Raw genomic sequence first — 26,246 nt, 5'->3', positions numbered from 1 at the left:
ATCATTAGATATCAGTTACCAGTCATGACCTGGCGTATAACAACACATCAATGCACCATCACAAACTCAGCAATACATAATGGCACAGAAATGATAAAATCCTCTTCATGCAGACATGGCACATTCTGGTGCATATGTGCTGGAAAGTATGGGACACTTCTAAAGAAATATTCTTTCTTTAAAAATTTTTGGATTAAGGAACTGCTGCTTTTTTTGGAAATTGCACTGAGAAAATTTCATTTGCCATGCTTGTTAATAACAGGGCACAATTAGCATAATCCCCTCAGCCCATTAAAAAATGAAAACATCAAATACCAGAAATTATAAAAATGTCTTTAGTTACAAATTTTTCTTTTTTCAAACCAGTCACAGCTAAGCTCAAGAGACAATCAGCTGACACAGTGTAAATGAAATCCTTGAGGGAAAGCCCTGTGCCGTCAGGCTGGCACCAGTCACTTGGCAAAGCACAGCAAAGCACCACAGCTTTGACTTTGAAATGTGCGTGGGTGTCTGTGGCATTTTCCTTGAGGAAATGGCACTTACAGTGTGTTTAATGAATATGGGAATATGTTAAATTTATGACAAGAGATAGTCCTTAAAGCTGCTTGTTGCAGTGAAGAGCACCAACTGCCCACTGATTTATTTTAATTTCATGTAACATGAGGAGGCTTTTCAGAGGCTGTAGGTGTACTTGTTATCATTGACAGTACAGTAAAATCCTCACAGCAGACACTTGAGCAATACCCAAAATAGCCAATAAGCTCTGAAACTCCTCCTCTCCCCAAAATTCCCCTTCAACACTGAAAGCAGTTGCTGTCACTTCCACTGAGTGCCTCTTTCTCCAATACATATAAATACACTAATGTGTTTATTTGGATCCACAGACTTTCCAGGCTCTCTCCCCAGCAGAGAAGCACTCTCTCTTATTCATGATCATGGTGTTCACTACAGAGTTTTAAGTTTTACTAACATTTTATCTTAAAAATTTCCTGATTCCAGGTAAGCAGTCATCCACTGGTTATCAGCTTCTATATACAGAACAGGGTCCCTTCAAATTACTAAAAACACAGTGATGCTTTCTGTAAACCATTGTCCAAATTTTACTCTCTGTAGATGGTCAAACATTTCCAATCAAACTGTTGTTTAAAAAGGATATTGAAATTACAAGAGAAAAAAGGTATTCAAATTTAAAAACCACACCCAAATGCTGAAAGTTTGGGGATATGTGTGGGCACATATATATATAAATAAAATGCAGTACTTCATGCAAGTCATAGTTAAGTTTTCTCATATGCCCATCTCTTTTTGAGTTTCCCTGCCAGGAACTGCACTCTGTCTGCCAAGATGTGAGTGTGTCTCTCTCCAGGAGAGAGTGAGACCATGGCATATTACAGCAAATATACCCTAAGCTGGGAACCCAGCCAAGAGAAGATAAAGAAAGCTGGAGACATACAAATCCTAAGAGGCAGTGGGGAGAGAATTTACAAGTGATATTTTTGGCTTTCTGACAGTATTTTTGACCATACGAATTTTTTGAGAAACAATTAGTATTTCTCTATTAAAAAGTTAAATAAACATATTTTTTTTAAAAAGAGATGTTATATATTATATTTTATTCAGTTAAAAGGCAATTTTACTGCTCATATTTCTCAAGGAAAAACTTGCTTTACAAAGTAGCCAGGAATGTCATTTCATTCCCTTCTCTAGCTTCGACTTTGCCACATAGTTGTCAAACCTGCTGAAGGCACTGCATGCCTGGAAGACAACCTGTTTTTTTCCAGCTGTTTCAGCTGATCTAATGAAAGACATTACTTCTCCCTGCAAAATCTCCCTCTCATGAAATACTATGTCATTACAATGTACTTTGGTTTTATCTGCTACAAATGTCACAAATAAGAAGAGTAATTATATCCTTTTTGAAACAAGCTCTGACACTTTGTCCCCATTTTGAGGAAAAAAAGCTTTAAAGAAAGAGGAAGAACAGGAACATGCCAGAGCTGCAGAAATGTGGGTTATAATATCAGTGAAACAAAATACACACTGCACCCATCAGCTGCTGCACTTCATACCAAAGGGCTATTTATTGCTGCCACAGCACAGTCTACTCCATGTACGACAATGCAGTCTCCTTTGCATTTTGGAAAGTGATTTCCAGGCTATGAATTCCCTCCTACAGTTTCCCCTCACAGCACTTAGTTAATACTGAGATAATTGAGTCCTTTGTCTCACTAAGAAATGCCACATTCAGCATGTAGCAGCCACCATTTCAAGTCTCCCTCGGAACTGGGATGCACTAGTAATTAATTTACATTGCTGCATCATAAACTTTATAGTATATTATATTTAAAGCATTTCTGCCTCACTGCCTTTTGTAATTTAAAGACCTGATGAAAGGAAACAAATTGGGTTTTAATTACAAATTAATTTAGTGGACTCTCACAAAAGGATGCCTTTATAATAAAACATGGATTGCTCTGGCAGTCTGACTCCATTCCCACTAGGAATTTGCCTCCAGCTCTGTGTTCTGCTCTAGGGTATCCAAACTTTGAGGCATAAGACCACGAGGTTCAAAGTTGAGTACAGAGCTGTGATGTATTTTTGTGTGTGATTCATATAAAATGTGTAGCCATAAAAATTTTAAACCAAACTCTTCTGTTCATAGCAGATACCAAAATATCTGTTTGCAGAAGCTGTGGAAACTTGCTGTTGGCCAGTTCTCATGACACGGTGCTTTCAGTGCAAGTTCTGAGGTTTGGTTTGATTTGTTTCTTTAAAGGAAGAAGTCAACTTTTTTGAGGCTACCACACACACTGGAATCCTATTTTTGCACTTGATAACTATACAGTTGGTTGGTGGCAGATTTTTATTAATAATATTTATGATTTAAAGAGCTCCTTCTCCAGGGAAGGACGGAGGCAAAAGAGAGCTGTGGCTGCAAGATGCCCCTTACAAATTCCTGGATCAGAAACTATTTCCTTATAGTGAAACTCAAATTCTCCAGCTAGTACTTGATGCATCTGAGAAACAATGCATATACAAAAGTCAAAGGACAAGACTGAGCAACAGGAGGGGGTCGCACATGAATGCAAAGATGAGTTGCAAGGGACTGTAGGAACTGAAGATAAAATTTGGAGCGTAGAATTTGCTTCCCACAAACAAGACCAGCATTGATTTTAATGCATTTTGGAAAAGAAGGACATTTTGGAACAGGTAACTGCTCTTTCAAGGATGACTGAAATTCAGTGTAAGGACATGCGGCTCACAAAAAGTAGAGTAAATATACTTAGGGAAAGAATGAGAAAAAATACTGCAATAAAGGAGATGGGATAGCCTAACTAGAACTTCAGTGCTAATACTATGCCAACAAGCAGTTATATGATGTTTGTTGTGGAAATAAGAAACCTCATTTGACCATGTTATTTGCTCATGGTGACATTTGCAATGTTGTGGGCATTTTAATCAACTCCCACAGAATTAACTGCTGAGCACAGAACAAATTCTGAGAAAGTGATGGCCCCTCTCTCCCTTCCAATCCAAGCACCAGTAGAAATAAGCAGACAGGTAGTAGGGACCAAGGAATAAGGTGCAATACAAGGTAACGTGACAGGTCAACCACCACCATTACTGGTGGTCTTCATGCAAAAGAGCTACACTTTAAATCACACCAGAGCCCTAATCAACAAGACTGCAATTGAAAAGCAACCCTCCTTCTGGATTTTAAAGGAATTCTAGAAGTGGAGAGGGTGCAGGAAGCAAAGAACCAGACAAATACAAGGTGTCAAAACTTGGATTTAATACAACAGGTAACCAGATAGAAGGTTCAAAGGTGCCATGTTCATTTTCTGTACGTATTTGCACACAAATGGGCAACAACTAAAATGTACACACACTTCCTAGTAGTGGTTCTTGCCCTGAAATGAGGAAAAAAGGAAAAAAGGAAAAAAGAGAAAGGAATAAAAGAAAAACATGGGAAAAAACCTACTAAGTTATATAATCATCACAAAGTTGAGCTTCACTTTCACAAAGAGGACAAAAAGAACCCATGAAAGATTGAAGCTGAAAACTCTGCAGAATACAACAACCCCAAGGTTTGGGTTTCACCTATGTTAACTACTGTACAGAAATTATCCTGAGAAATTATCAAGCATCATGCAGGAGTTGGGAGCATGTAAAGATAACTGTTCCTTCTGATCATAAAATTTATAAATATCTACAGTTCCTACACAAGTTCTTCCGATTTTTTTTACGTTCTAAAGCTGAAATAGATTTTTCCTCATTAACTATGTCAATTTTTACAATCTGTTAGAAGAGGATCCCAAAAAGAGCCATTTCAAATCTACTTTTAAGATATTTTAACCAACAATTTTTAGTTAAAATGTGGCAACTCAAAATTCCAAATTTGAAACGTGTCTGTTTTTTTCTTCTGTCCCCAAGGGAGAAGCAACAATAAACTGGGAACAAAGCTAGACATTTGGCAGGGATTCTTCAGCAAAACTTGGATGGCATCTAAGAGAATCCCCCAGGGAAGTGCAGGTATGCATGAAGAGCTGGTATTTTGAAATGAACTCTTGTGTTTCTCTAGAAACCATGCTCACACGAAGGAACATGAAAACCCAGCCAAACTTTGTATATTCAGTGCTTGAAACAGCTGTGTACCTCTGCACAGAAACTATGTAAGAATGAGACTTCCCTAAGCAAACATTAACAGAAAAATGGTGAGACACAGGCAACTCCAGAACAGCAACTTGCCTTCTTAAGCAGGCAAACACCGCACACAGTGATTACAAAACCAGAAATATGCCTGGCAGTCCATTCAAATACATGTCCTAGAGTTTTTCTCTCTTGTAATTCTATTTTCAAAGTGGAGAGCAGCTTCTTGCTTTTTTTCAACTACATTCATTCTGATTCTATCAGCTGCTACATGCTAATGTGCTCCACAGGCTTCTCTCCTGTAGTTCCTAACAGTGCTGAAAACATCTGAGGCATGACAAGAAATCCTGCAGCCTTGTGATCTTGGATCAGTTCTTAACTACAGCAACATCCACATATCAAGTACATAATGTATCAAAGGATAAAAATAAATTTACATCATTAAGCCATGTCATTTTCTATAATCATCACATGATTAAAAAGTGCCTGGGATATGCAAAAAGGTGGAAGTTTACAAATAATAGGATGGATCAAGAAACAACTTCTGTGTAGGAGAAAATTTCCTTCAATGCAGCTTTCTCACCCAAATATCTTTTTTCCCCTCTAGACGTAAAACTCATTAACTGTTCAAATTGGATTTGACTCAAGTTACACTGTTTTTGGTACTAAGTCAGCTGGAGTTCAACTAATGTAAAACAATCCAGGTCTGGAGCCAAAAATTCAGATGTGTTCACCTTCAGCATTAGTTCTTTAATCAGAGGAAAAGGGCTTTCAGCCCCTTTTAGTCAGTAAACTAAATCTGTTCTCCTTTTTCTTCAATCTCTTAATCCTGCCTTTTATTGTGCTTTTTTCAGGACTAAATAAATAATGAACATTAATGACAATGAAGAATAAAATCAGTGTTCTTTACAGTACACTATGGCTAATTATACTGTTAAGGCATATTAGCTTCCCAGTAAAGTAACCGTATTATTTTATTTCTAATGTCAAATTATATTAAAAGGAAACACAATTAAACCTTTTTAGCATTCAGTTCTGCTATCTTCCTCAGAAGTGTAAGTAAGATTCCCTGACAATACAAAAATTGTTAGTCATAAAATCTAACAGTGGAAAATAACACCTATCTCATCTCTGTCCTGTTCTTCCAAAACCACACACCGATTTTGCTGGAACAACTGACAGCAGCACGTCATTAACACCTTTACACCCTGCCAGGAATCTCATGGAATAACTAAACACAAAAAAATGTTACTATGGAATGGAAAAGGCCCAAATCAAACAGAGCTTGAGGTAATAGCAAAAGAGTTGACCAACTGTTCACCACCAGTGAGTAGATGTTTTTAAAGAAACTCAGTAGCAGTTACAGTGAACGTGGGACAGCCTTGTCACTTCCTGTGGGCAGACTTTGTAGTCTTATTATTCCTTCTTGTCATCTCTTGCTCCACACATTCCTCCAGACAGAATCAAGATCCACTAACAATACAGTAGATACTGACTGAGTGATCTACTACTTCAATACATCTAAAACTGTTCTCAGGGTTACTGAACACAAAATATTGCTTCTTTGCTAGATCCTACACTTGCTGATAAATTCCAGGTAAGCACAGGAATGCGCAGCCTTGGGATGCTTCAGGCATCCTCTAAATCAGGAGCTGCAAGGGCTTAACAAGGTCATGCAGATACTCCTGACAAACTCTCCCAGACTAGAACATTCAGATCATTCTTCCTTCAGAGGCACTTAAAAGGTATGTCATTTTCTTCTGGTCAACAGGAGAAAAATCCTTAGTCAGGCTCCAAAATCCCAAACAACTGCCTCCCTTTTTTTTTTTTTCTGTTTAAAAACAAGTAATTTGGGGCGTGTACTGTTTGCTGTCTCAGGTCTTACTCTTTAGGGAGTTAAACAAGATCCATGTTTTCATACATTTGTCATGTTCTGGAAAGTTGTTGTTTTTAACTGAAAAATGGTTTGTTTGTTTGTTTTTCCCTCCTGAAACTTCCTGCTTCAAAGCTTCCAGAAAAAGGACTGTGACAATATGGGACAAAAATTCCCATCATAACATGTCAGGATTCAAAATAAGGTAGCCTGTATCTGAATGACCCAGTGACCAAGCATAACCTCATCTGTAGCACAAAGAATTAAGCAAAGATACATATTTTCTGATGAGAGCTGGACTTTATGAGGGTGAAGCAGATCAGTACTCCATAATCTGTCTGTTCTGGCTCTATGTGGACAGTTCCTGCACACATCACCACCTCCTGCTGACATGACATTTAGTAACCTAGCAGACAGAACTCTCAGATTCAATGGTGGTACTCAAGTGCTCTTATGGCATCCCCACAATAAATATCACACTGCCCAGGACAGGCCTTGCAAATGTCTCTAGGAACATACACAACTATCCAGCAGGATGAGGTCACTACAAGATTAAAATTATAAAAATTACTGTGGAGCACAGAACAGCAGCAGTGTTTTAAACACGGTCCCACATCAATTTGTACCAGCAACACACTGCAACATAACAGCAATGTTTCACTGCCTTAAGGCATTCACCTCAGCACCTCTGAGTGCTATGTATTTGTTTTCCACAAAAACATGTTGCATGGCTCCTGAAGCCTGTTAATTCTGTATCATCAATATCACTTTCTGTCTCACACCCTGAAGTTAGTCTAGTGAATGAGACACATTGTCTTGATACACTGCCATGTCTTTTTTCACTGCTGTCAAGTTGTTGGATGCAAGGCATGGCCCATGGCCTCTCTTTTTCCCTCCAGAGATGCCAGATGAAATGTCAGCTTTAAAACTAAACAAGCAGTAGTACTTGAGGCAGCAGCAAGGACGGAAGAGACATAAGGCTGATAGATGACAACACTAAGGACAAACTAGACAGTAAGTGGGACAAAAAAAACCTTGAAAAAAATCCTGTTGTAAATACTAAGCCAACAGTTACTTCAAAGCTGAAGGAAAAACAGGTGACCACAGATACCAAGAGAAGCAGAACAAACCAGGTATTTAGAGGGGGTGGGCAGTAACAAGATCAGTTTATTAGTTCATCCATGTATCTCACAGCTCTGACCGGTGTGTGAGCCATTGCAGGACCCTCAATGTTACTGCAGGATTTAAGCATCCACCAGGTCACCTTGAGGAAGCCAGGCTGACTTAGCTCTGTGCCACGGGGCTAAACCAACCTGCACAAGTGCAATCACCACAGATCAGCCACTGTAAACACGTCCTAACTTGGGCACTCAAGTCCTGACTGGCCAAATAAGCCATGTTCCAAAGCCACAGGTTATAAAGTGCCATGGAATGTTTTGTTAATACAATAAGTGCTGGCTTAAGCAGCCACATGTCAGCATAAGGATAGCAAGCGCATAATCACAAACCCATTTTTAGGGAGGTCTCTAATAGCTGCTCCCCATGGCACGTGGCAAAAGATGGAAGGAAAAATCAGTTTAGAAACCTTTACGTGGGAAAAATCACAACCAGTTGCCAATGAACTAACCTACCTACCTCTGAGGCAGTGAGATATAGAGATAGATAGATAGATAGATAGACAGACAGACAGATATACACTCTTTACAATGAACAATGAGAAAAAGGTATGCTTGGGGCCCAGCTTGTGTCATCCTAAACTAGACATATAAACAGGTCAGAGGTCTACAAAGGGAGCAATGGGAATCATCTCAGGTGAAAGAATGCGCTACAAAGGCATCTGAGGGCACATTACAGCAATACCAGTGCCTGTGTGTCTGTTTTCTGTCATGAACATGAAAGTTAAGCACTATACAGTTATTAATACCACCACAACATGGGTAAGAAATAGAAGATCTCAGATTTGTATTGGAAGAGGAAAACTGGAGTGCCTACATAATGGAAGGGAAATTTGTGCTTTTATCCAAATCTGCTTCTGAGGAGGGCAGATTCTCAGCTCTTCTAAGCTCAGATGGCACCATTTTGTTTGAATGGAGCATGGAACAGGGGGTCTAGATTACCAGTTGGTTTGCAAAGGTCTCAGAGCTACTGTTTCTGGAGTTCCTTCCTCTCTTACCTACTTTTCTGTCCTACATTTTCCATTATTCAAATAGTTGGTTTTAAAGAGCAAATAACAGTATTGCCTGAAAATCTACTAAGTATCAGCTCCTATGAAAAGCCTTATTTCTAGAATGACTGACTTTTCCAAAAGCCGCTTCTTCCAGCTTATTTTATATGAAATCTAAAATTATATACACTGGGATATGGGAAATGAATGACTTTCTATCAACAGCAACTTCTCATCAGGGGTTGAAAATACTATTACCCCTTTTCTCTTGACATGCAGTTGCTTTCCCAGCCTACAAAACAAGGTATTCTATTACATTTTCAAAATATCAGTCAGAGACAGTGTTAAGAGACTTGACCCAAAACAACTTGCAGAACTGGTTTGCCAGCAACCTGTACCCCCTCTCCTGTCCTTACAGCTAGTGGCAGGAAATTGTTCCTGCACCACATCTGCCTGGTGCAGGTAGCAGAAGCTAAAGCTGTCCAGAGAAGAAATATTTCAACTAACCAGTTCTTCTCTGCATTTCATGGCATACCTGCACCTCTTTTGCATCCTTTTAATTTAGGCTTGTAATTGAGCTCTCTGAAATAAATTGTCAAGTCTCTTTGGTGTCAGGTATAAACTGTCAGGAATGGGAAACAGTGATACAAAAGACAATTTTAATAAATAGGACAAAGGCTGAGAGAATAGGTCATGAAAAGAGCTCAAGTGACAGTATGTCTCATAAAAACTCCTCCAGTCTGATATCCTGTCTGCAGAAGCAGCCTTTAGAGCATGCTTAAGAAAGATAGTAAGGAACGTGGCAAATACAATAATCCTTCCTCAAACAGTCAGCAGATTAGAGACTATTAATTGTCACAGGGCTTAAGGGAACGAGTGAGAACAGGGCTCCATGGTACCGATGCAGCATAAAGGGCTGGGTAAACTGTCTGCTTCTCACCAGCACATTTGACACTGGGAGAGATATCTCTGTTTAGCAAACTATTACAATAAATGGTTTCTGTAATGTGACAGTGTCCTGAATCTCACACAGTCCAACCCAGACAGACCTTCCTCTCAGTGGAGACTATAGATACTGACTTGGGAGAATAATAAATACTTAAATGCTAAAAGAGAGCAATTCGCACCACGGAGTTAATCAGAAAACTTTAAAGATGCCACTTATTTTGGAAAACTCATTTAGCTAGTACTTCTCCATCCCACTTTTCCAAATAGCCTGATGTCATCTCCCATGTAGGAATGATGATTAACAACAAAAGAGCCATCATTCTGAGGCTGACCAGAGGCTAATCTGCTCCTGTCTGGCCAACACTTCAAGCAAGAAGAGAAAATCAGGGGGATTACGGAATACAGGTGCATATGGCATTGCCTTCTCAGCCTTTGCCTGTCGAAGTCTTGCAGAGGCAATTATGCAGCCAGACTAAGAAAGTTCAACAAATATGCATAGACTTACTATCTCTGCATTGGTCAAATCCCTTTTAGGGTGACAAGCTCATTTGGCTCAATTCCACAAACACACAAGCTGATACAAATTAACATGGAGAACACTTCTTCGTAAGAAATGAACCAGACCCTGCTGTGTATCTGTCTTCCTTACAAGGAAATGCTATGCTGAGCAAGAACAAAGGCAGATGCTAAGGAATAAGGACAGCTATCACTTGAGCATACAACTGTCACAGGGAGCACCAAATTGCCATTCTCTTCTGCAGGGAATCCTGGCTTCCACCCCTGGTCTGGAGGACATTCAAAGAGCAATGGAAGAGCATGGAAGAGCATGAAAGCAAACCTGTAATCTCAGGGTACCACAGGCGTTAATTAACCTGGCTGCCAGCCAAACCATTGGCATCAAAACCCGCTTATCTGGGAGCTGCACATTTCAGCATTTCTGCAGACACTACTATGTACAGAGGCACTGCACCACACAGGGATAGCAGGCTGCCCAAAAACAAGAAAAAGAGGCAGAAATGGAGGAACGCTGAAAATGATTACAGTTCAATCAGAAGATCTGTTAGTAGTTGGAAAAAACACATTATTTGAAGAAATGGTACATCTGAATAAAGCAGGGATTGCATCAAGAATGTTATAAAAACAACTTTGGGAAAATAAGCATGAACAGTATCTAGTGAGAATACACCACAGTGTGCTGAAGCCAGACAGTGAAACAGTTCAAGAAAAGGCATTTGTCTCTGAAAAGGAATTGTTTTTCTACATACCTGTCCAGTCTCCTACTACTTTTAGGTGGACCCCAAACGTTGCTTTGGTATCTGTAGGGCACTAAAAATATTAAATATATTAAGCACCACTTCTGAGTAACAAAAAAATAACAAAATGCATTCAAAGTACAGTTGTTAAGACAGAACCCAGTGCAAATAGGTCATTCCTGAGCAGCCATACCAGCAGCTGTACCCTTTAAAAAGCAAGTCTATCATCAATACAGTTGGGGAAGCCAAGCATACATTCAGACTTAACCATTTCTTCTGGTCCCAGAGGAGTCTGGATGCTTGCTTGGGGGTTTGGAACAGCCACTTCACTAAGCAGTACTCAGCAAGATCATAGAATAATAGAATGGAAATACTCCTGTACTATTGACACATCATTCAAAATCAGGAACTGCCCCACCAATCTTAAGGCATTTAAGAGACTTTTGCTTCTTGAGTGTCAAGGCCCATGTTTTCAAGCTGATCATTCTCATACAACTGATGCCTTCTAAATGGAAACTGAGATTTTGCTGCACCTCACAAGAGCTTACAGTTTGCAAAGGAAAAGCACCAGATTGCATGGTGCACCATAAAAATCACTTCGCAGCCACCATTCTCTCACTCTACACATTTGCCCTCACCTCAGGGCTATTGATTGTCACTACCAACACAGGAATGTTATCACTTACAATCTTATCCACATCATGTATCTATAAACCTCCAGTCAAGGACTAAGGACCGCCCTCAGTTTCACTCCTTGCTAGCTAGAGGGACATTTCAAATGCACTGCCTGGACAGCCAGTACACCAAACGATTGCTCACATAAACAGGACAAGCAACTATCACTCAAGAAAAGATTCTTCACTTTCCTTCTATAAACCAACACCACTGGTTTCCTTTTTGATAACAGATATTACTCCTGAGTTTTGATCCCTTCCTTAGAAGCTGTTAATGGTCAATCCAAGCTCTATCATGAAACCAATACCCAACATATGATGCTCTGTCCCTTTTCTTATTTTTTCTACTACTAAAGACAGACAGAAGTTCTGAAGGAAGGCCTTAAATTCAAGGAACATATCTATATTATAAATAAAAGGGGCCCAGGTAGAAAATCCATGCACCAAAAATGTGCCAAGCTTATGAAGACATTTCTTGGCTCTGTTCTGGACCTTTGCCAATAGTGTTCCCAAAATAATCTGTTCTGGACAGTGTGAAACCACTGACCTCAGGGCTGAGAATCAGTGCCTATCAGTTCTGTATTTAGCAGCAGACACAGGTAAAAGATTAGTATTTTCTCTATTTTGGCAAACCTAAACAGGGAATACAAAGTCCCGGCTCATCACTCCATTTTCCTGAGGGGGAAGAGCAATCTTTTTACAACTACTGATTACTAGACAGACTTACATGTAACTCCTTATCATCTTTCAAGTTTTTATATAAAAATGAGCTACAGAAACCCACAGTCCCAAATATTTCAGCAAGTCTTAGCCTTCAAAGAATAGCAGCATCAAGGGAGGAATGCAGACAAACTTCACACAATGAGGCCAGTGTTTTCTATGTCTCGTAATATCTTTCAACAAAAATATCAAGACTAATTCTCCATATAAAAGCAGGTAAGCAGCCTCTCAGGTGGGAAGTTGTACACTGGCACCAAAAAGGTCTGTTCTCCTGGAGGCTTCTGTAGGGTTTATTTTTCACTCTGGACTGCCCCAGGGCTCTCTGTGTTTCACAGGAGGTTAACTGATTTTCTTAGTCCACATATCCACAGTCCCAGTTCAGCACATGTTTTATAAAATCATTTGTAATTCCCTACTTCCATGAAGTTAATGTCAGAATACCTCTTGTCTCCAGCCAGAAGAGGTTCAAACCTGTTATACTTTACATCACCCCTATGACTAACTCTTTTCTGCACTACCCTGAAAAGTTATCCAATAAAAATGTGATTTATTTCTCTTTAGACTGTAGGAAACCTATTTTGGTACTTATAACTGGGTATGAGAGATCCTCATAGAGGTCTGGAAAAATCTCATTGTGCTGCTAAATCTTACCAGAAGAAACATGCCAATCTGGGCTACATGGAGTGAATTTCCACCAGTTTAAAAGAGAGAAAGAACGTAGGTAATCCAGCAAAGGGCCACCAAAGCAGTGAGAGGATTGGGCAACCTGACCGTCAAAGAGGGGTCAATATGGGAATGTGTTTGGGTAACCCAAAGAAGAGAAGGTTTGGGGAGATGTCTGTCTTCCAATAACTAAAAAAACAGCTATAGAGAAGATGAAGATGCTCTCTCTCTTCAACACCGTGCATCCCAAGGGGATACAAACTTTGACAAGACAACAGTCCAGGAGCACAAGTTATTTCAGGGGAAATTTCATCTGGATATAAGGCAAGTGTTCTGCATCATAGCATAGGCGGCCAGGGAAATGGTATCATTTCTCCTGCTAATTCAGCTTCACACAACCCTGAATAACCTAATCTGCAGCCTTTGCACCAGAAGGTTGAACCAGATGATCTCCACAGGCCTCTTCTGACTTTCAGACTTTCCTATGTGCCTATAATTTTAATGTTGAAATTTGTATTTATATGTTTCTAGTGCACAGAACATTTATTTTACCTCTTTCATTTCTGTAAACACAGTTAAGACTCCAAACACTGGCTTTTTCCAGACTGTTGGAGAATATATTCCAGCAGCTTAAGAAATATTCAAAGACAGTTTTTCAGAAGTTTAATCATGAAAGTGGGTAAATTTTCCTGTTATTAACAGACCACTGGGAATGTGTAATGAAGTACAGTGATATATTCTCTTCTATATTTAACCTTCATGAAATCACAGAATCATATGATAGCTGAGACTAGAATGCACCTCTGGAGATTGGCTACATCAATCCCCCTGCAAGAGCTGGGTCTGCAACAGCAGGTGGCCCAGGAGAGTTTTCAGTTGTGCTTTGAATGCCTCCAAGGATGGACGCTCCACAGCCTATCTGGGCAACCTGTGCCACCCTCAGAGAAACAGTGGGGTTTCTCTGAGGTCCAGACGAAACTTCCTGTAAATCAGTTTGTGTTGTCCTGTCACTGGGTGCCTCTGAGGAGACTAACTCTGTTTTCTTCACTTGTCCCTCAGTTTAGCTCTCTCAGCTTCTCCTCATATTCAGAGATGCTCCAGTTCCTTAGTCATCCTCATGACTCTTTGCACCTCAATACATCCATGCCTCTCTTGCACTGGGAAGCCCAGAACTGGACACAGAGCCCCAAATCTGTCGCTGATCGGAGAAGGCTGACCTCTCTCCATCTGCTGGTGACACCCTGTCTCGTACAGCCCAGGAAGCTGTTGGCTTTCTCTGCTGCAAGGGCACATTGTGGGTTCATGGTCACCTCGGGGTTCACCAGGACTCCCTGGCCACTCTCTGCTGAGCTCCTCTCCAGGCAGACAACTCCCATCACGTACTAGTACCTGGGGTTATTGGCTAAATAAAGGTGTGCCAAAGTGGCATCCGGAATGCATCCTGCCCTCTCTGAAGTGGTGAACAAAAACAATTTAAATTATTTTGAAACTGTGTTTTGGCAAATAACATTTGGATTTCCCCCTTCTGCTTTTAACCTGGGAGCCCTAGGAAACAATCCACTGTACTATGTTGAGGGTTACATGCAGCCCCTTACTTTTCCTTTATTGCCCAGTACACTGCCCAGTGGAAAAGTACAAAGATTAGTCAATCTTAAAACAAACAAAAAAAAAAAAAAAAAAAACAAAAAACCCCACAACTTTATCTTAGGTCTTTTTCCTTAAATCAACCTTGTTTTCCAAAAAGGGAAATCACTAACTTGAATAGTCTGTAATGAGAAGGGAGAGTAGACATCATTAAACTAAAGGTCACAAGTGCTTTTCAGTAGTTCTTCCCACATTTTGAACTTGTTTGCCACACTCATTTGATTAAAATGCTATGATACACAAATTAACTATTGCAGATACTGTAATTACATGAAGTAATGTTCCCCTTATTCTAACCTCAAGTGTTCTACACCTTTAACAAGTGAAAGATTTTATGGGTGTGAATGTCTACATTTATCAGGTTAGCTGCCTGCATTTGGCCCTTCTCCAAAAACAACTGGAAGCAAAGGAATCCTGTTAAATTTAATAGAGCTGTGCAGATTTACACCCTCAGAGAAACCAAACTATGTTCTTAGTATTAAGTAAGGTGGAAGACTTTCCTCAGTTTACAGTGCCTATTTTTGTATATATTTTCACATTCAACAAAATTATAGTATTTTACATGTAGGCAAAATTTAGAGAATACAAGTTGATCTACATCATGATAAAAGAACAACTTTCCATATACTTTTTCCTTTTTTTCTTCAAGCTAACTTGGAATACAAATGCAAGTTATCACACAGGGATTTTGCAACAATCCCTGGAGAACTTTATGCTTATAAACCACCAAATTAATTACATTCACCAGTAACTGCAGCTCTACTATCTGTCTCTATGTCAAGATTTAGATGATAATTTTAATAAACTGAATAATTTAATTTATAATGCACTACTAGATTAATACATACTTGAAATGTATTTCATTTAATAATTTTATATTGTGATAACAGTTCTCTGTTGTCCTCTGCCTTGCTTTTATATGAATGCAAAGTGAGCAAACTAATTACTGTTAGATCACAGCAGTTCTATTTTATAGCCACTGTATAATGGCCCCAAGTTGTGCCAGGGGAGATTTAGATGGGGTATTAGGAAAAATTTCTTCACCAAAACAGTGGTCAAGCATTGGAACAGACTGTCTGAGGAAGTGGTGGAGTGACCATCCCTGGAAGTGTTCAAAAGACATGCAGATGTGGTGCTTAGGGACCTGGGTTAGTGGTGGACATGGCAGTGCTGGGTTAGATCTTTTCCAACCTATGTGACTCTATGATTCTATACCAGTACAATCATCTGCTCAAGGTGATGAGCAGTGGAGAAATCTGTGCATGAGAGCCCAGCATAAAGCCACTGAAAACTATGTTATGAACATCTGTGCTTCTAGCTCAGAGTACACTGAATATTTAACATCACTGTTTATCTACTCCTAGTCAAAAATCCTGTCCAGAACAAGAAAAAGGACAAACTTTACTGAAGTTATTTTAATGTTATTAAATACTATTCAATATTTTAAAATACTCTTTTTAGGCCTTGGGGTGCAGGCAGTGGGATGAGACAACATCAAACTAGCAAGAAAATAAAAAGTTAATTCCTAAATGCTTCCAGTCCTTCTGTGCACCTCTACCATAAGAACTGTGAAGCCTCTTTAGAGAGGTGTTAAGTTTTGATTACTGGCTATCACAGAAACACTAATGCATGCACCAGGATAACACTGAGGAATATCTGTGATCAGAAGAAAGGAGATGAAAGGGATGCCCAATTTACATACCCCTAGTGGCTCTGCAAAGAAAGCTCCTCACAGGTTCCAGTGGAGATACTGCTCTCAAGTAAACTGCAACACAGTAAACATCACCTTCTGCATTTGGTGCTGCAGTAGGTGGCCTGAACAGCGTGCAAAATTACAAAGAAGATCTGTGCTACAGCTGGAAGAACAAAGTGTCTGATTGGGGGAATTAAGAAGCTTGTTGTGGGATTTGTTTACATAAAAGGAAACTCCTTTAAAGAAGCCTTTCACTTTGTGGAAAAATCCATTATATGGATTTGCAGATATTCTGGCAGGGACTGCAAACAGTGCAGAGACCCTGTTTCCATGTTCCTGCCTGCCAGGGTGAGCCAGCTGCACTGCAAACCCTGATTCATCAGTCCATCCTTGCTCCGGACTCAATGAACCCTTATCTAAACCAAGAGAAACACATTAGGGACTTGGCATGTTTGGAAGAGAGGCAGAAGTGAGGGGGAAAAAAAGAAGAACTAAACACAACCAATGTATTTTTCCACCTGTAAAAGGGAAAAAAAAGAAAAAAAGAGAAAAAAAGAAATAAAAGGTTTTCAACTTTGTCAACTGACAAGAAAATGTGAACCTTGGAAGCTCAGTAAGATGCACCTTGTCTGGTTTCATACAGAACTGCTATAAGCATTCCTAAAATGATTCATTCTGACATTAGAAAATGGAGAGGAGTAATGATAAACACAGGCATGCTATATAAAGGTAGCCAAAAAATAGTAGCTAGACTTCAGTCTGACTCATAGGAGGTGAACTCTGTAACACTGGGCTATCTCTGCTTTAACTAATTAATCCCATAAGAAGCAAATTTCAGAGGAAAAAAAAGTTACTATGTGGAGTTATTCTTTAAAACACATTTCTGCCTTAAAGGCTTGGAGATTTTTTAAAATGTCCCTGTTTGTTTCTGTTTCATGTTATTTTACAGATTGGATTTTGGTTAAAAGCTTTTCCTGTTAGAGACTTGGCCTTACAGCTATCCTAATTTAACTGGCAGACATGATATCATAACATCTTGAATGTGGGGAAATCCTAACCATGGAGCATGATTTAAGTATCAAGGGTGCCTGGATGATCAAGGCAAGACCACCATGCCTCAAATACCCATGGCTTCAGCCAGAGCCCTTCCATGGTAGAGCCAACTCCCAGCAAGCAGCCCAGCAAGCAGCTGCAGAAACATATCCCAAACACTTTTCACTTTCCATTGCCATATACTCCTTTCTGTACAACCTCAGACACCTGCAGTCTAGCTAGCGGAAAAAACACACCATAACACTGCAGGATGCATCACTGGGCAGCTGCAGTTCCAAGAAGGATCATTCTGGTCATCTGGGGTCTAACTTCCTCTGTAACACAAACCACAAACCCACACCCACAAATTCCCATGAGTTTGTAAGTTCAGCATTTGCTAATTCACTCCCTGCAATCTCGGTTGTTACATTACTCTCAGTGTTTAAAAAAAAAAAAAAATCTTTGTTTTCTTTAGGTCTCAGTCTCTGAGATTCCTATCCATACAATCTATTTGTTCCTTGATTTCACTATTGCACCACAAGAAAACGCAGATCTTTAATATAATGTTGTCTTAGGATTGTAAATAGACCAATAGCTGTAAAACATATACAATATTGCATAAAATAAATAAATTGCTGAATATATAATACAAAAATTTTTTATTTGTTTTCTAGCAGGTCTGTATTAGTCCAACTGCTACTCTATTGCTGCTATGGATGCACTATAAAGGTACACTTTTAGAGACTAATCAGCATTTCTCTTCCTCTGCAGCTCAACCAAGGAAAAAACTTGCTGACTACCCTTTCACCCCAGCAGGCATGTTACACATCACAGAGTCACAGAATGCTCAAGTTGGAAGGAACCCATAGGGATCATCAAGTCCAACTCTCTATAACAGAGTAAGTAAAATTGTTTCAATGCTAGCAATATTCAGCCTATATAATTTATGCATCTGAAGTTGCTGGCTCAGAGGGAAAAAAAACCAAATCACAACAATTCAAGATGCTCAGGATGCAAGCCTTTGTACCTGGAGGAATAAAAAGCAGAAGAACAATGCTTCTGCCCAAAGCTGCCTCTCCAAGTCCTCCAAGGGTACACAGACACATTGCCAAGCAATGCTGCACGGAGCTGACAAACATAGGACAAGGAAACTGAACAGCACAAAAGGTCCCATCATCCCCGAGCAAAACTATAGGCCACCTCCAGACTCATGCTAACCGGCTCCCCGTGGTGTGAGACACTCATGGAAAGAGCCATCAAAGGGTCAATACGTTTTCCAGTCTGATCACCACCACCTTGAGGAGCCCTGTGTCCCTCTGAACTCCCCTACCAGCACACACTGTATTTTGCCAGGTTAAAGCAGAGAGCCCCACCAGCCAGATGGTCTTAATTTTACGACAGCAAGAGGCAAGGCCCTGACTTTCCTCTAATATGTTGTCCACATGTTAACTGTATTCATGCTTAAAGCTTGTGCCCTGGTTTTGTTCTTGTTGTTTGTCTGGGGGGAGGGTGTTGTGGGGTTTGTTTGTTTTTTTATTTTGATGTTCTCCTGCAGTTCCTAGACCTTGCTCTAACCTGACTTAGCAGCTAAACTAGAAGCACTATCTCGATGGGAGAAAACACATTTCTCTGCTAAATTCAGTAGATGGTTATTATGTATTGTAAATTTACTTTCATCGAATCAAAAAACTCCAAACCCTGCTTATTAGAGAGATCTGCCACCTTCTGTTTAAACTATCTGCTGAAGAAGAATTTGGGATTTTGTGAACTTGAATGTAAAAATTTCTGTGTTCCCTTCATCGAAAAGGGTCAGATTTTAAAGTTTAAGTAAAAGTCAGGGTTTATGCAGGGTTTTTATACAGACCCCACAACTGTTAATCCCCAAACCAAACAAACAAGTCTAAGGAAATACTAAAGACATCTGCAATATTAATCTATTCTATTTTTGTTTTACTTAAATTCTTCATCAAACAGCTGCTAGATATTCTACTTCTGTGAAGAGCAGACATGCTCTAGGGATTTCTTCAGTTTGCCAGCAAGATACTTCACCATTTCCCTAAACGCTCTGCAAATCATCTCATAAAGACAAGTTTCATAACTATTTGCACAAGATATTTAACAAATCTTATTAGAATGTCATCATGTCAGATTTTGTTTTTATTGTATTTATCTGACAGTACGAACTTAGCTCTTGATGTCCTTACATACTTCTTACTCAGGCAACCTTCCAACAATTTCTCCATTTTTTTATGAAGTATTTCAGAATTTGGCCCCTAGGCTTTTCCTGTTGTGGATAGTTTATTTCTTAAGTTTACAGTGCAGGGCACATGTTTCTCCATCATCTCCTTATGCAGAACAAAATTTCTCACTTAAAAGAAGCCTAGAGCTAAAACTTCTCTGCTAGACTGTTACAATCTTCACTGACTTTAAATGAACCCTGGATCATCCAGGCATAAAGACAACTCTGGGTCTAAAAAGCACTGGTTTTCTCTTACAAAAGCAAATGTGCTATTATTGATGTTGTTTATACTCATGTATTATTTGCTGAGACATTTCTGACAAGCAGTCGGGCCCAAAAACATAAAACGTGCAGATCAGGGCCACCACCTTCTAATCCCATCATGTCTAGATCCAGATACCAAATGGACTTAAACACAGGTGCAGAGGTAATGAGGAAAACTCAATCTACAAAAAAAAAAAAAAAAAAATCAAACCTAAACAAACCCCTTAGAGGTAGAAAATCTGTGACTAAGTAATAGCTCTGAGACTCTTAGGCGAATTATATAACTTGTCATGTGCTTTCATAAACCTCTTCCAGATAATTCTTCTACATCTTCTGAGATGGTTAATGGATTTAAGAGTTTCTCTGCCTGGGAGTCAATATTACTTTACTAATTTGTATACTAAGCAAGCAAGTATTCTTCCTCAATAATACATATTTGGATTTGAGTGGATCTGAGTATCTGCATATGCAAACTTATCCTCTCCTAAAAACTCAGCTTTGACTTGTTAAAAAATGCACACATACCATCCTCCCTCTGGAGTTTTCTTACTCATACAGAGCTGTATGTGGAAGGAAAAGAAGGAAGATGTTGCACTACAAACCCTCCTGATGTGATCTGTTTCAAATTAACCATCTGCTCAAAAAGATAGAGAACCAGCAAAAGGGCAGAAGTTCTTGGAGCTTTTTATCATCAGACTCTTCCAGTTTCTACTTCAACGGGATTCGAGAGCAGACTAAATGCAGCACTGAAATAGGGGAGGTCAGAGCACACTATAACACAGAACAAATTTTCTAGTTGCAAAGAAGGTTTCAAACCTCTTGTTGCAAGTAGTTGATCACTGCTTACCTGTTACCAGAACTGGGATCTAGACATTGAATGAAGAGCCAAAACCCTTTGGAGGATCTGAAGAAGCAGTCCCCCATGCTGTTAATAGAGCACTTATTTCATAAAGGCCTGGAGCCTCAAGGCTGGGATCTTTGCTGTGGCTTGTTTTGAGTTTTTGCTTCCTATGTGCCATTTCTGAGCCACCTGTCTCATTTAACTCTACCTCATGAAGCTATAATCACTGGATATGCAGAGAACATCTAGAGATGTTACAGAAAAAGCTCAACAAGTGTTTGTGCAAGCTACCTGCATTTAAGTATCAACAGGAGTATCTTGAGATACATGAGTGTGCCAACTGAAAAGAAAAAAAGGTCATCAAAGGAAAATTCAGGATATTCAGACTTTAGTTCCAGGGGGAAGCAGCCAGTGACAGCCAAAACTTTGGAATAACAGATGATTTGTTCCTGCATTTATGGATGTTTGTTGCAAAACAGAATTTTCCCAAACTAAACCTCAGATCTGAGCTGTCTCCAAATTTAGAAGGATTCACCTCTTAGTCTTGTCCTTATTTCAAGGTCTGCTACAGTCTAAGCTCTAAATGAAGTGATGTAATTTTTTCCTACCTTCCTTTGCCACAAGAAAATCAACACTACTGAAATAACAAGGTTACTGAGCTTTATGAGAGTGGACACCAGTCTTTTGATAGCCAAGTGGTCTAAACTGCAGCTTGTGAGAGTTTGTGCTTTGACTCTGCAGTGGATTCAGCAGAGACATCATGTGAGAACCCAGAACATCTTCTGAAGCACTTAAAATCTGCAAAACACAAGGCTATCTCCATGAGGTTTACTACTAATCACAGCTTGCTAATGTAAGAAATTCCAGAAACACAGCAGAAAAAGTGACTTAAGACACTAACATATTCTAAATAGGACTCTGCTTCTGAAGTCATTCATTAACAAAAAGAAAAAGAAAGGAAGCATGTAATCATGGATTCATGCTGCTGCAAATCATCAGTAACACAGTTAAGTGTCCAGAAAGAGAGGGAACTCAACACCAAGGGGAAAATGTATGATGGAGATGGAAAAAAAACCCAATGCTACTGTAAATTGCAAGCCTCAGACTCTTCTTGTTCCTACAGGTTGAAATGAAGACCTACCAGAACAATGTCAAAGGAAACAAACACTCTCCAAAATGTTAAAAAAAAAAAAAAAATCTCCACAAACAATTTTTTTCTTAGTTTTGATAAGAGGTTAGGCTTTGCATACTGAAGAGCAGAAGCAATGCTTTGGATATATGACCTAGAATGAAGGACTATCCTTACTACTAGAAATCTACTATCAATAATGTTTGTTTTCTTTTTCAAGGTCTCTGAAGACTGATTTAGACAATTACATTTAAATTGCATTCCACAGCAGACGAGTTCCACACTTTCCTCCAAAAAGTGTAAAGAAACGTCAGTCTCAGGAAGCAGAGCATGTTTCTCTGGATGGTCTGATCTCCAAATCATATCTTGCACTTGATCTGAAAGACAAATCTCTTTTAAAGAGTTCATCAAGAGGCAAACACACAAAAATAATTTGTCCACTTACAAACACTCAGCTAAAGTATTTATATAAAAGAACATAAGTGTCCTCACTACAGATGAAAATATCTTGGAATTGACTGTGTTCTGCTCAAATTCAATTCTAAGATGCAATAATGCCCAACCTAAAATACAGGACTGAAAATGTTACTCGCACTGTATGTTACTTACACAGCACAGTAACAGATGTGTACAGTTGTGTAAAAAAAATCCCATGAAAAATCATGAAAAAAATATCATACAACATGCTAAAAAGTAAACTTTTTGTTGAAATTAAATCCAAACAATGGAGCAATGAAGACATTATGAAGTGAGTGGCCCACCATGTGCTACCTAGAACTGTCCAGGAGGTCACTTGCAGGAATCCCAAATGTTGGGCCATCTCTTCATTACCTTTCCCAGACTTCCCAAGGACAAAGAGTCACACTAGTCAGTACAAAGCTGCTAGTGAATAAAACCCAGTAGAAGCACACTTCAAAAACGGAGATCACACCGATCATGAGAGAAAACTGGTATTTCCAAGAGTCTGAACTTCAGAATGTACAACTAACACTACCAGACGGTTGAGGTAGGTGATCGTCCTTTTTTATTCAGCACTGGTGAAGCCACACTTCAAGACCTGTGTCCAGTGCTGGGTTCTTCACTGCAATAGAGACATGAACATGCTGGAGAGAGTCCAAACAAGGGCGCTGAAACTAATGACAGGACTAGAACATATCTCCCACAAAAAAAGTTTCAGAGAACTGTGGCTGTTCAACTCTCACTTCTGGAGAACAGAAGGCACAAGGGGACCTTATTAATGTAAGGCACCCAAAGGCAGGGTGTGAAAATAAAGCCTCTTCATGCTCACTCAGTTACAATTCAGAGCTCCCTCTGGCTCCAAGAGAAACATATGGGAGCTTTGCCAGAGTGCAATGGGAGTGGGTTCAGGGCCTTTACACTGCCTCCCTGCATGTTCCTCCACCCTGGTGTTATGTAAGAAACTGAGCTAAACTGTAAATATTACACAACCTCGAAAAGGGAAGGGACTAGTAAAATATCTCCACGACTCCTTCATGCTGACTCACCCCTTCCTTTCCATTTAAGGTTATTACCCACACTTAGGAGTATAAAGATTTCTTCATTTCTTGTCTCAAGCATGCTCCAGGCACAGTGAGATATTTCACTAGTGTGAACAGGACATCACATAGAGCCTGGGGACAGACTTTTTAGCATGGTCTGTTGTGAAAAGGACACAGGGTAATGGTTTTAAACTGAAAGAGGGTAGATTTAGGCTAGAGATAAGGAAGAAATGTTTTACAGTGAAGATGGTGACACACTGGAACAGGTTGCCTAGAGAGCTGGCAGATGCCCTACTCCTGGAAACATTCAAGTCTGAGATGGATGGGGGGGCTCTGAGCAACATGGTCTTGTTGAAGATGTCCCTGCTTATTGCACGGGGTTGGACTAGGTGGCCTTTAGAGAGCCCTTCCAACCAAAGTATTCTGTGATTCTAAGTATGACAACAGCACCAGGAAGAAGACTGCAGTCTTCCCTCCCATCTCTGCTGCAGTCATTGCTGCACTGCACTTCCAGTAGCTGAAGCCACACGCATCCATCATGATGTTCTTGCTGTGGATCTAAGCCCCACACTCCTACGAACCTAGAAAAATAACCCAGGGACTATGATCATTCGACAAAAGAAACAGCAGTAGCGTTCCAGCTTGCTTGGTAACTACAAGTAGGTCAGATGGGAGTGGAGAAACAACTGAGTTAAGCTTTTGCCTACACATTCTAGAAGCATCGGCCCATGGCTGCCACCATATTAAAAAACAAAAAAGCTTTCTAAGCAGGACATCAGCCCACAGCATATTCTCTGCCCTAGAAAGACATGTGGAAATGTGTCCCCTGCTTAGGCTGGGTAAAAAGATTATAATAAATCTAGACACTTAGAATGCTCATCATGCTGTAAAAGTCATTTACTCAATGACAGCCTTTCTCCAGTACAGTTAATGTTGTAGCAAAATACGCTTGTGGCAACTCAGTGATAACTTCATATCTTGTAATAGAATATATGTGTGATCTTGAAGGATATGCTGTTATGCTGAAGGATATCACCACATACTAAAGTGTAAAACACTGAGCATGAACAGAAATTGGCTGGTCTAGTACTACTTACCTAAAATACAGTGCATTGTGCATGAGTAGAAATTGATAATTTTAATGTTAGATATTTAATACATGCTTGTAAAACTTACACAAACTGTAATTTATCAACTACACTTACATATTGGAAATATACTGCACATTATCTGTATATAAATGATTTATTTATGTTCACTAAGAAAACTCAAATTCACAACAAGAGATCTATTTCCCATAGCTCCTAGATCTAGAAGTTCATGTGCAAAAATAATTTTTCATAACATGCATTGTCATACTATGGCATTTTAAATACTGGATGAGATCCTCAACTCAGGCAAGGAATCTGACATCCAATTCAACTTCATCCTATGACCACACCCAGTAGGTCTGTCAGCAGTCTTGTCTCTGACAAAAACTCTCACCATAACAGCTAAGAAGTTTTACCAGATAAGAGACTACTGAACCAAGCCAAATATTCTTTTATGACATTATTTCTAAAAACCACAAAATCCCTTGTTTTAGCAGTGTCCTAATATAAGAAGACTAAATCTTTATAACAAGAGTCCCAGTTTCCAAACTGTGCATTTACTAATAATGATCAAATTATTACCACCATATTAATTTCAACTGAGATGGACAGTGAGAAATTAGGAACATGATGGTTTGAGATTAATGTTTAAATAAGATGTACCCACTGGCAGAGACCAGCTCTATATTAAATATAGCTATGCTAGGGCAAAAATAACTGGAAAGAGCTACCCAAGACTTGAACTAAATTCTTGAAATTTATGTTCTGATCACTAATGTAATAAAAAAATATAAATAAATACTGACTAAACCATTCTGCATAAATTCATATATGCATTTAATTTTCCAGCATTCCATATCAAGTTATCTTCAAGCACTATACAAAGGACACTCTTAAAAAGTGCCTGCTGCCATTAACAACAGATAAATAACATATTCCTCTGCTTTGTACTGGCAAAATGAATAGCCATGAAAACTTTGCAAAAGTGCCATTAATGCTTTGCTAGGCTATACAGAGGCAGCTTCCCTCAAATGAAATTCATTCCTAGATTTACAGCACAAATTTTACTTTGAGTGGAATTTAGTGTGGGTTCCCCTGTGACTCCTGGCTCAGCATAAAGATAAGTAAATTAACAAACCAAAATAAAACACTCCACAAACCCAAAGAACTGGACCTGGTTGTGCCCTCTGTTTCTGAGGTAGCATTAAAACATCTCAACTGTTCCATAGCACTAGCTATAACTCAGTGGGGATAAAGTATCAGTTATCAGTCCAAAGAAAATAATCAAACGTGAATGTTTATCTCTGCAGTTTTCTTGAAGAAGAATGACCAATTCAGGCAATCCAAAAGCATTTACTCCAATCGGAAGGAAAAAGCTGCCACTAATATTCAACCTCAGACACTGCTTTTGTAACAATATAGCCAGTCAGTGCAGTGATTTTTTAGCAGAATCTCCCAGGTCTCTGCACTGAGTACTCCTGAAGAACTTCAGGTCTATTTATATACAATTGCATATTATTCCAGTCTGTCTCTAGAGGTTTCAGTTCCCATTCTAGACCAATTGAGTAGAGTAAGTAGTAATCCTAATATTGTATGATCTCACTGGTATATCACCTTAAGTCATCGATATACCTCTTAATATAAAAATAAAGCAGAAGACAATTTTAGAAACTTATTTTTTTAAACCTGATGTTTTTCTGACTTTGGAAAAGGCAGTCGCAGAAATGTCCTTTCATTGAAAAAGAAAGATGGCAAAAGTTCATTAAAATTTGCACTCATTCTGCATTAAGGTCTAGAAATATGGCTGAAACTTCTTTTAGAGTAATTATCAAAATCATAAGGATTTTATTGATTTTTTTATTATTGATT

The 26,246-nt window shown here is 39.2% G+C and overlaps 1 protein-coding gene and 1 long non-coding RNA gene across 3 annotated transcripts in view; one reads left to right on the top strand and one right to left on the bottom strand.

The window, feature by feature from the left end:
• The window catches only part of LOC121662649, a 787,841-nt gene that overhangs the window by 416,009 nt on the left and 345,586 nt on the right, over nt 1–26,246 (top strand). The window lies entirely within an intron of this gene.
• Nucleotides 1–26,246, bottom strand: part of NOX4 (NADPH oxidase 4) — a 113,761-nt gene that overhangs the window by 58,666 nt on the left and 28,849 nt on the right. For both annotated transcript variants that reach the window (XM_042024028.1, XM_042024029.1), the window contains one exon: nt 10,901–10,961. In XM_042024028.1, coding sequence (XP_041879962.1) covers nt 10,901–10,961 — 61 coding nt within the window. The remainder of the gene's footprint in view (nt 1–10,900; nt 10,962–26,246) is intronic.

This window comes from Corvus kubaryi, unplaced genomic scaffold, assembly GCF_017639235.1.
Source record: "Corvus kubaryi isolate FWS band 111438036 unplaced genomic scaffold, C.kubaryi_AGA036_p1.0 37260, whole genome shotgun sequence".
Lineage (NCBI taxonomy): Eukaryota > Metazoa > Chordata > Aves > Passeriformes > Corvidae > Corvus > Corvus kubaryi.
The sequence above is the reverse complement of the archived record's forward strand: the minus strand, read 5'-3'. Positions and strand labels throughout refer to the sequence as shown.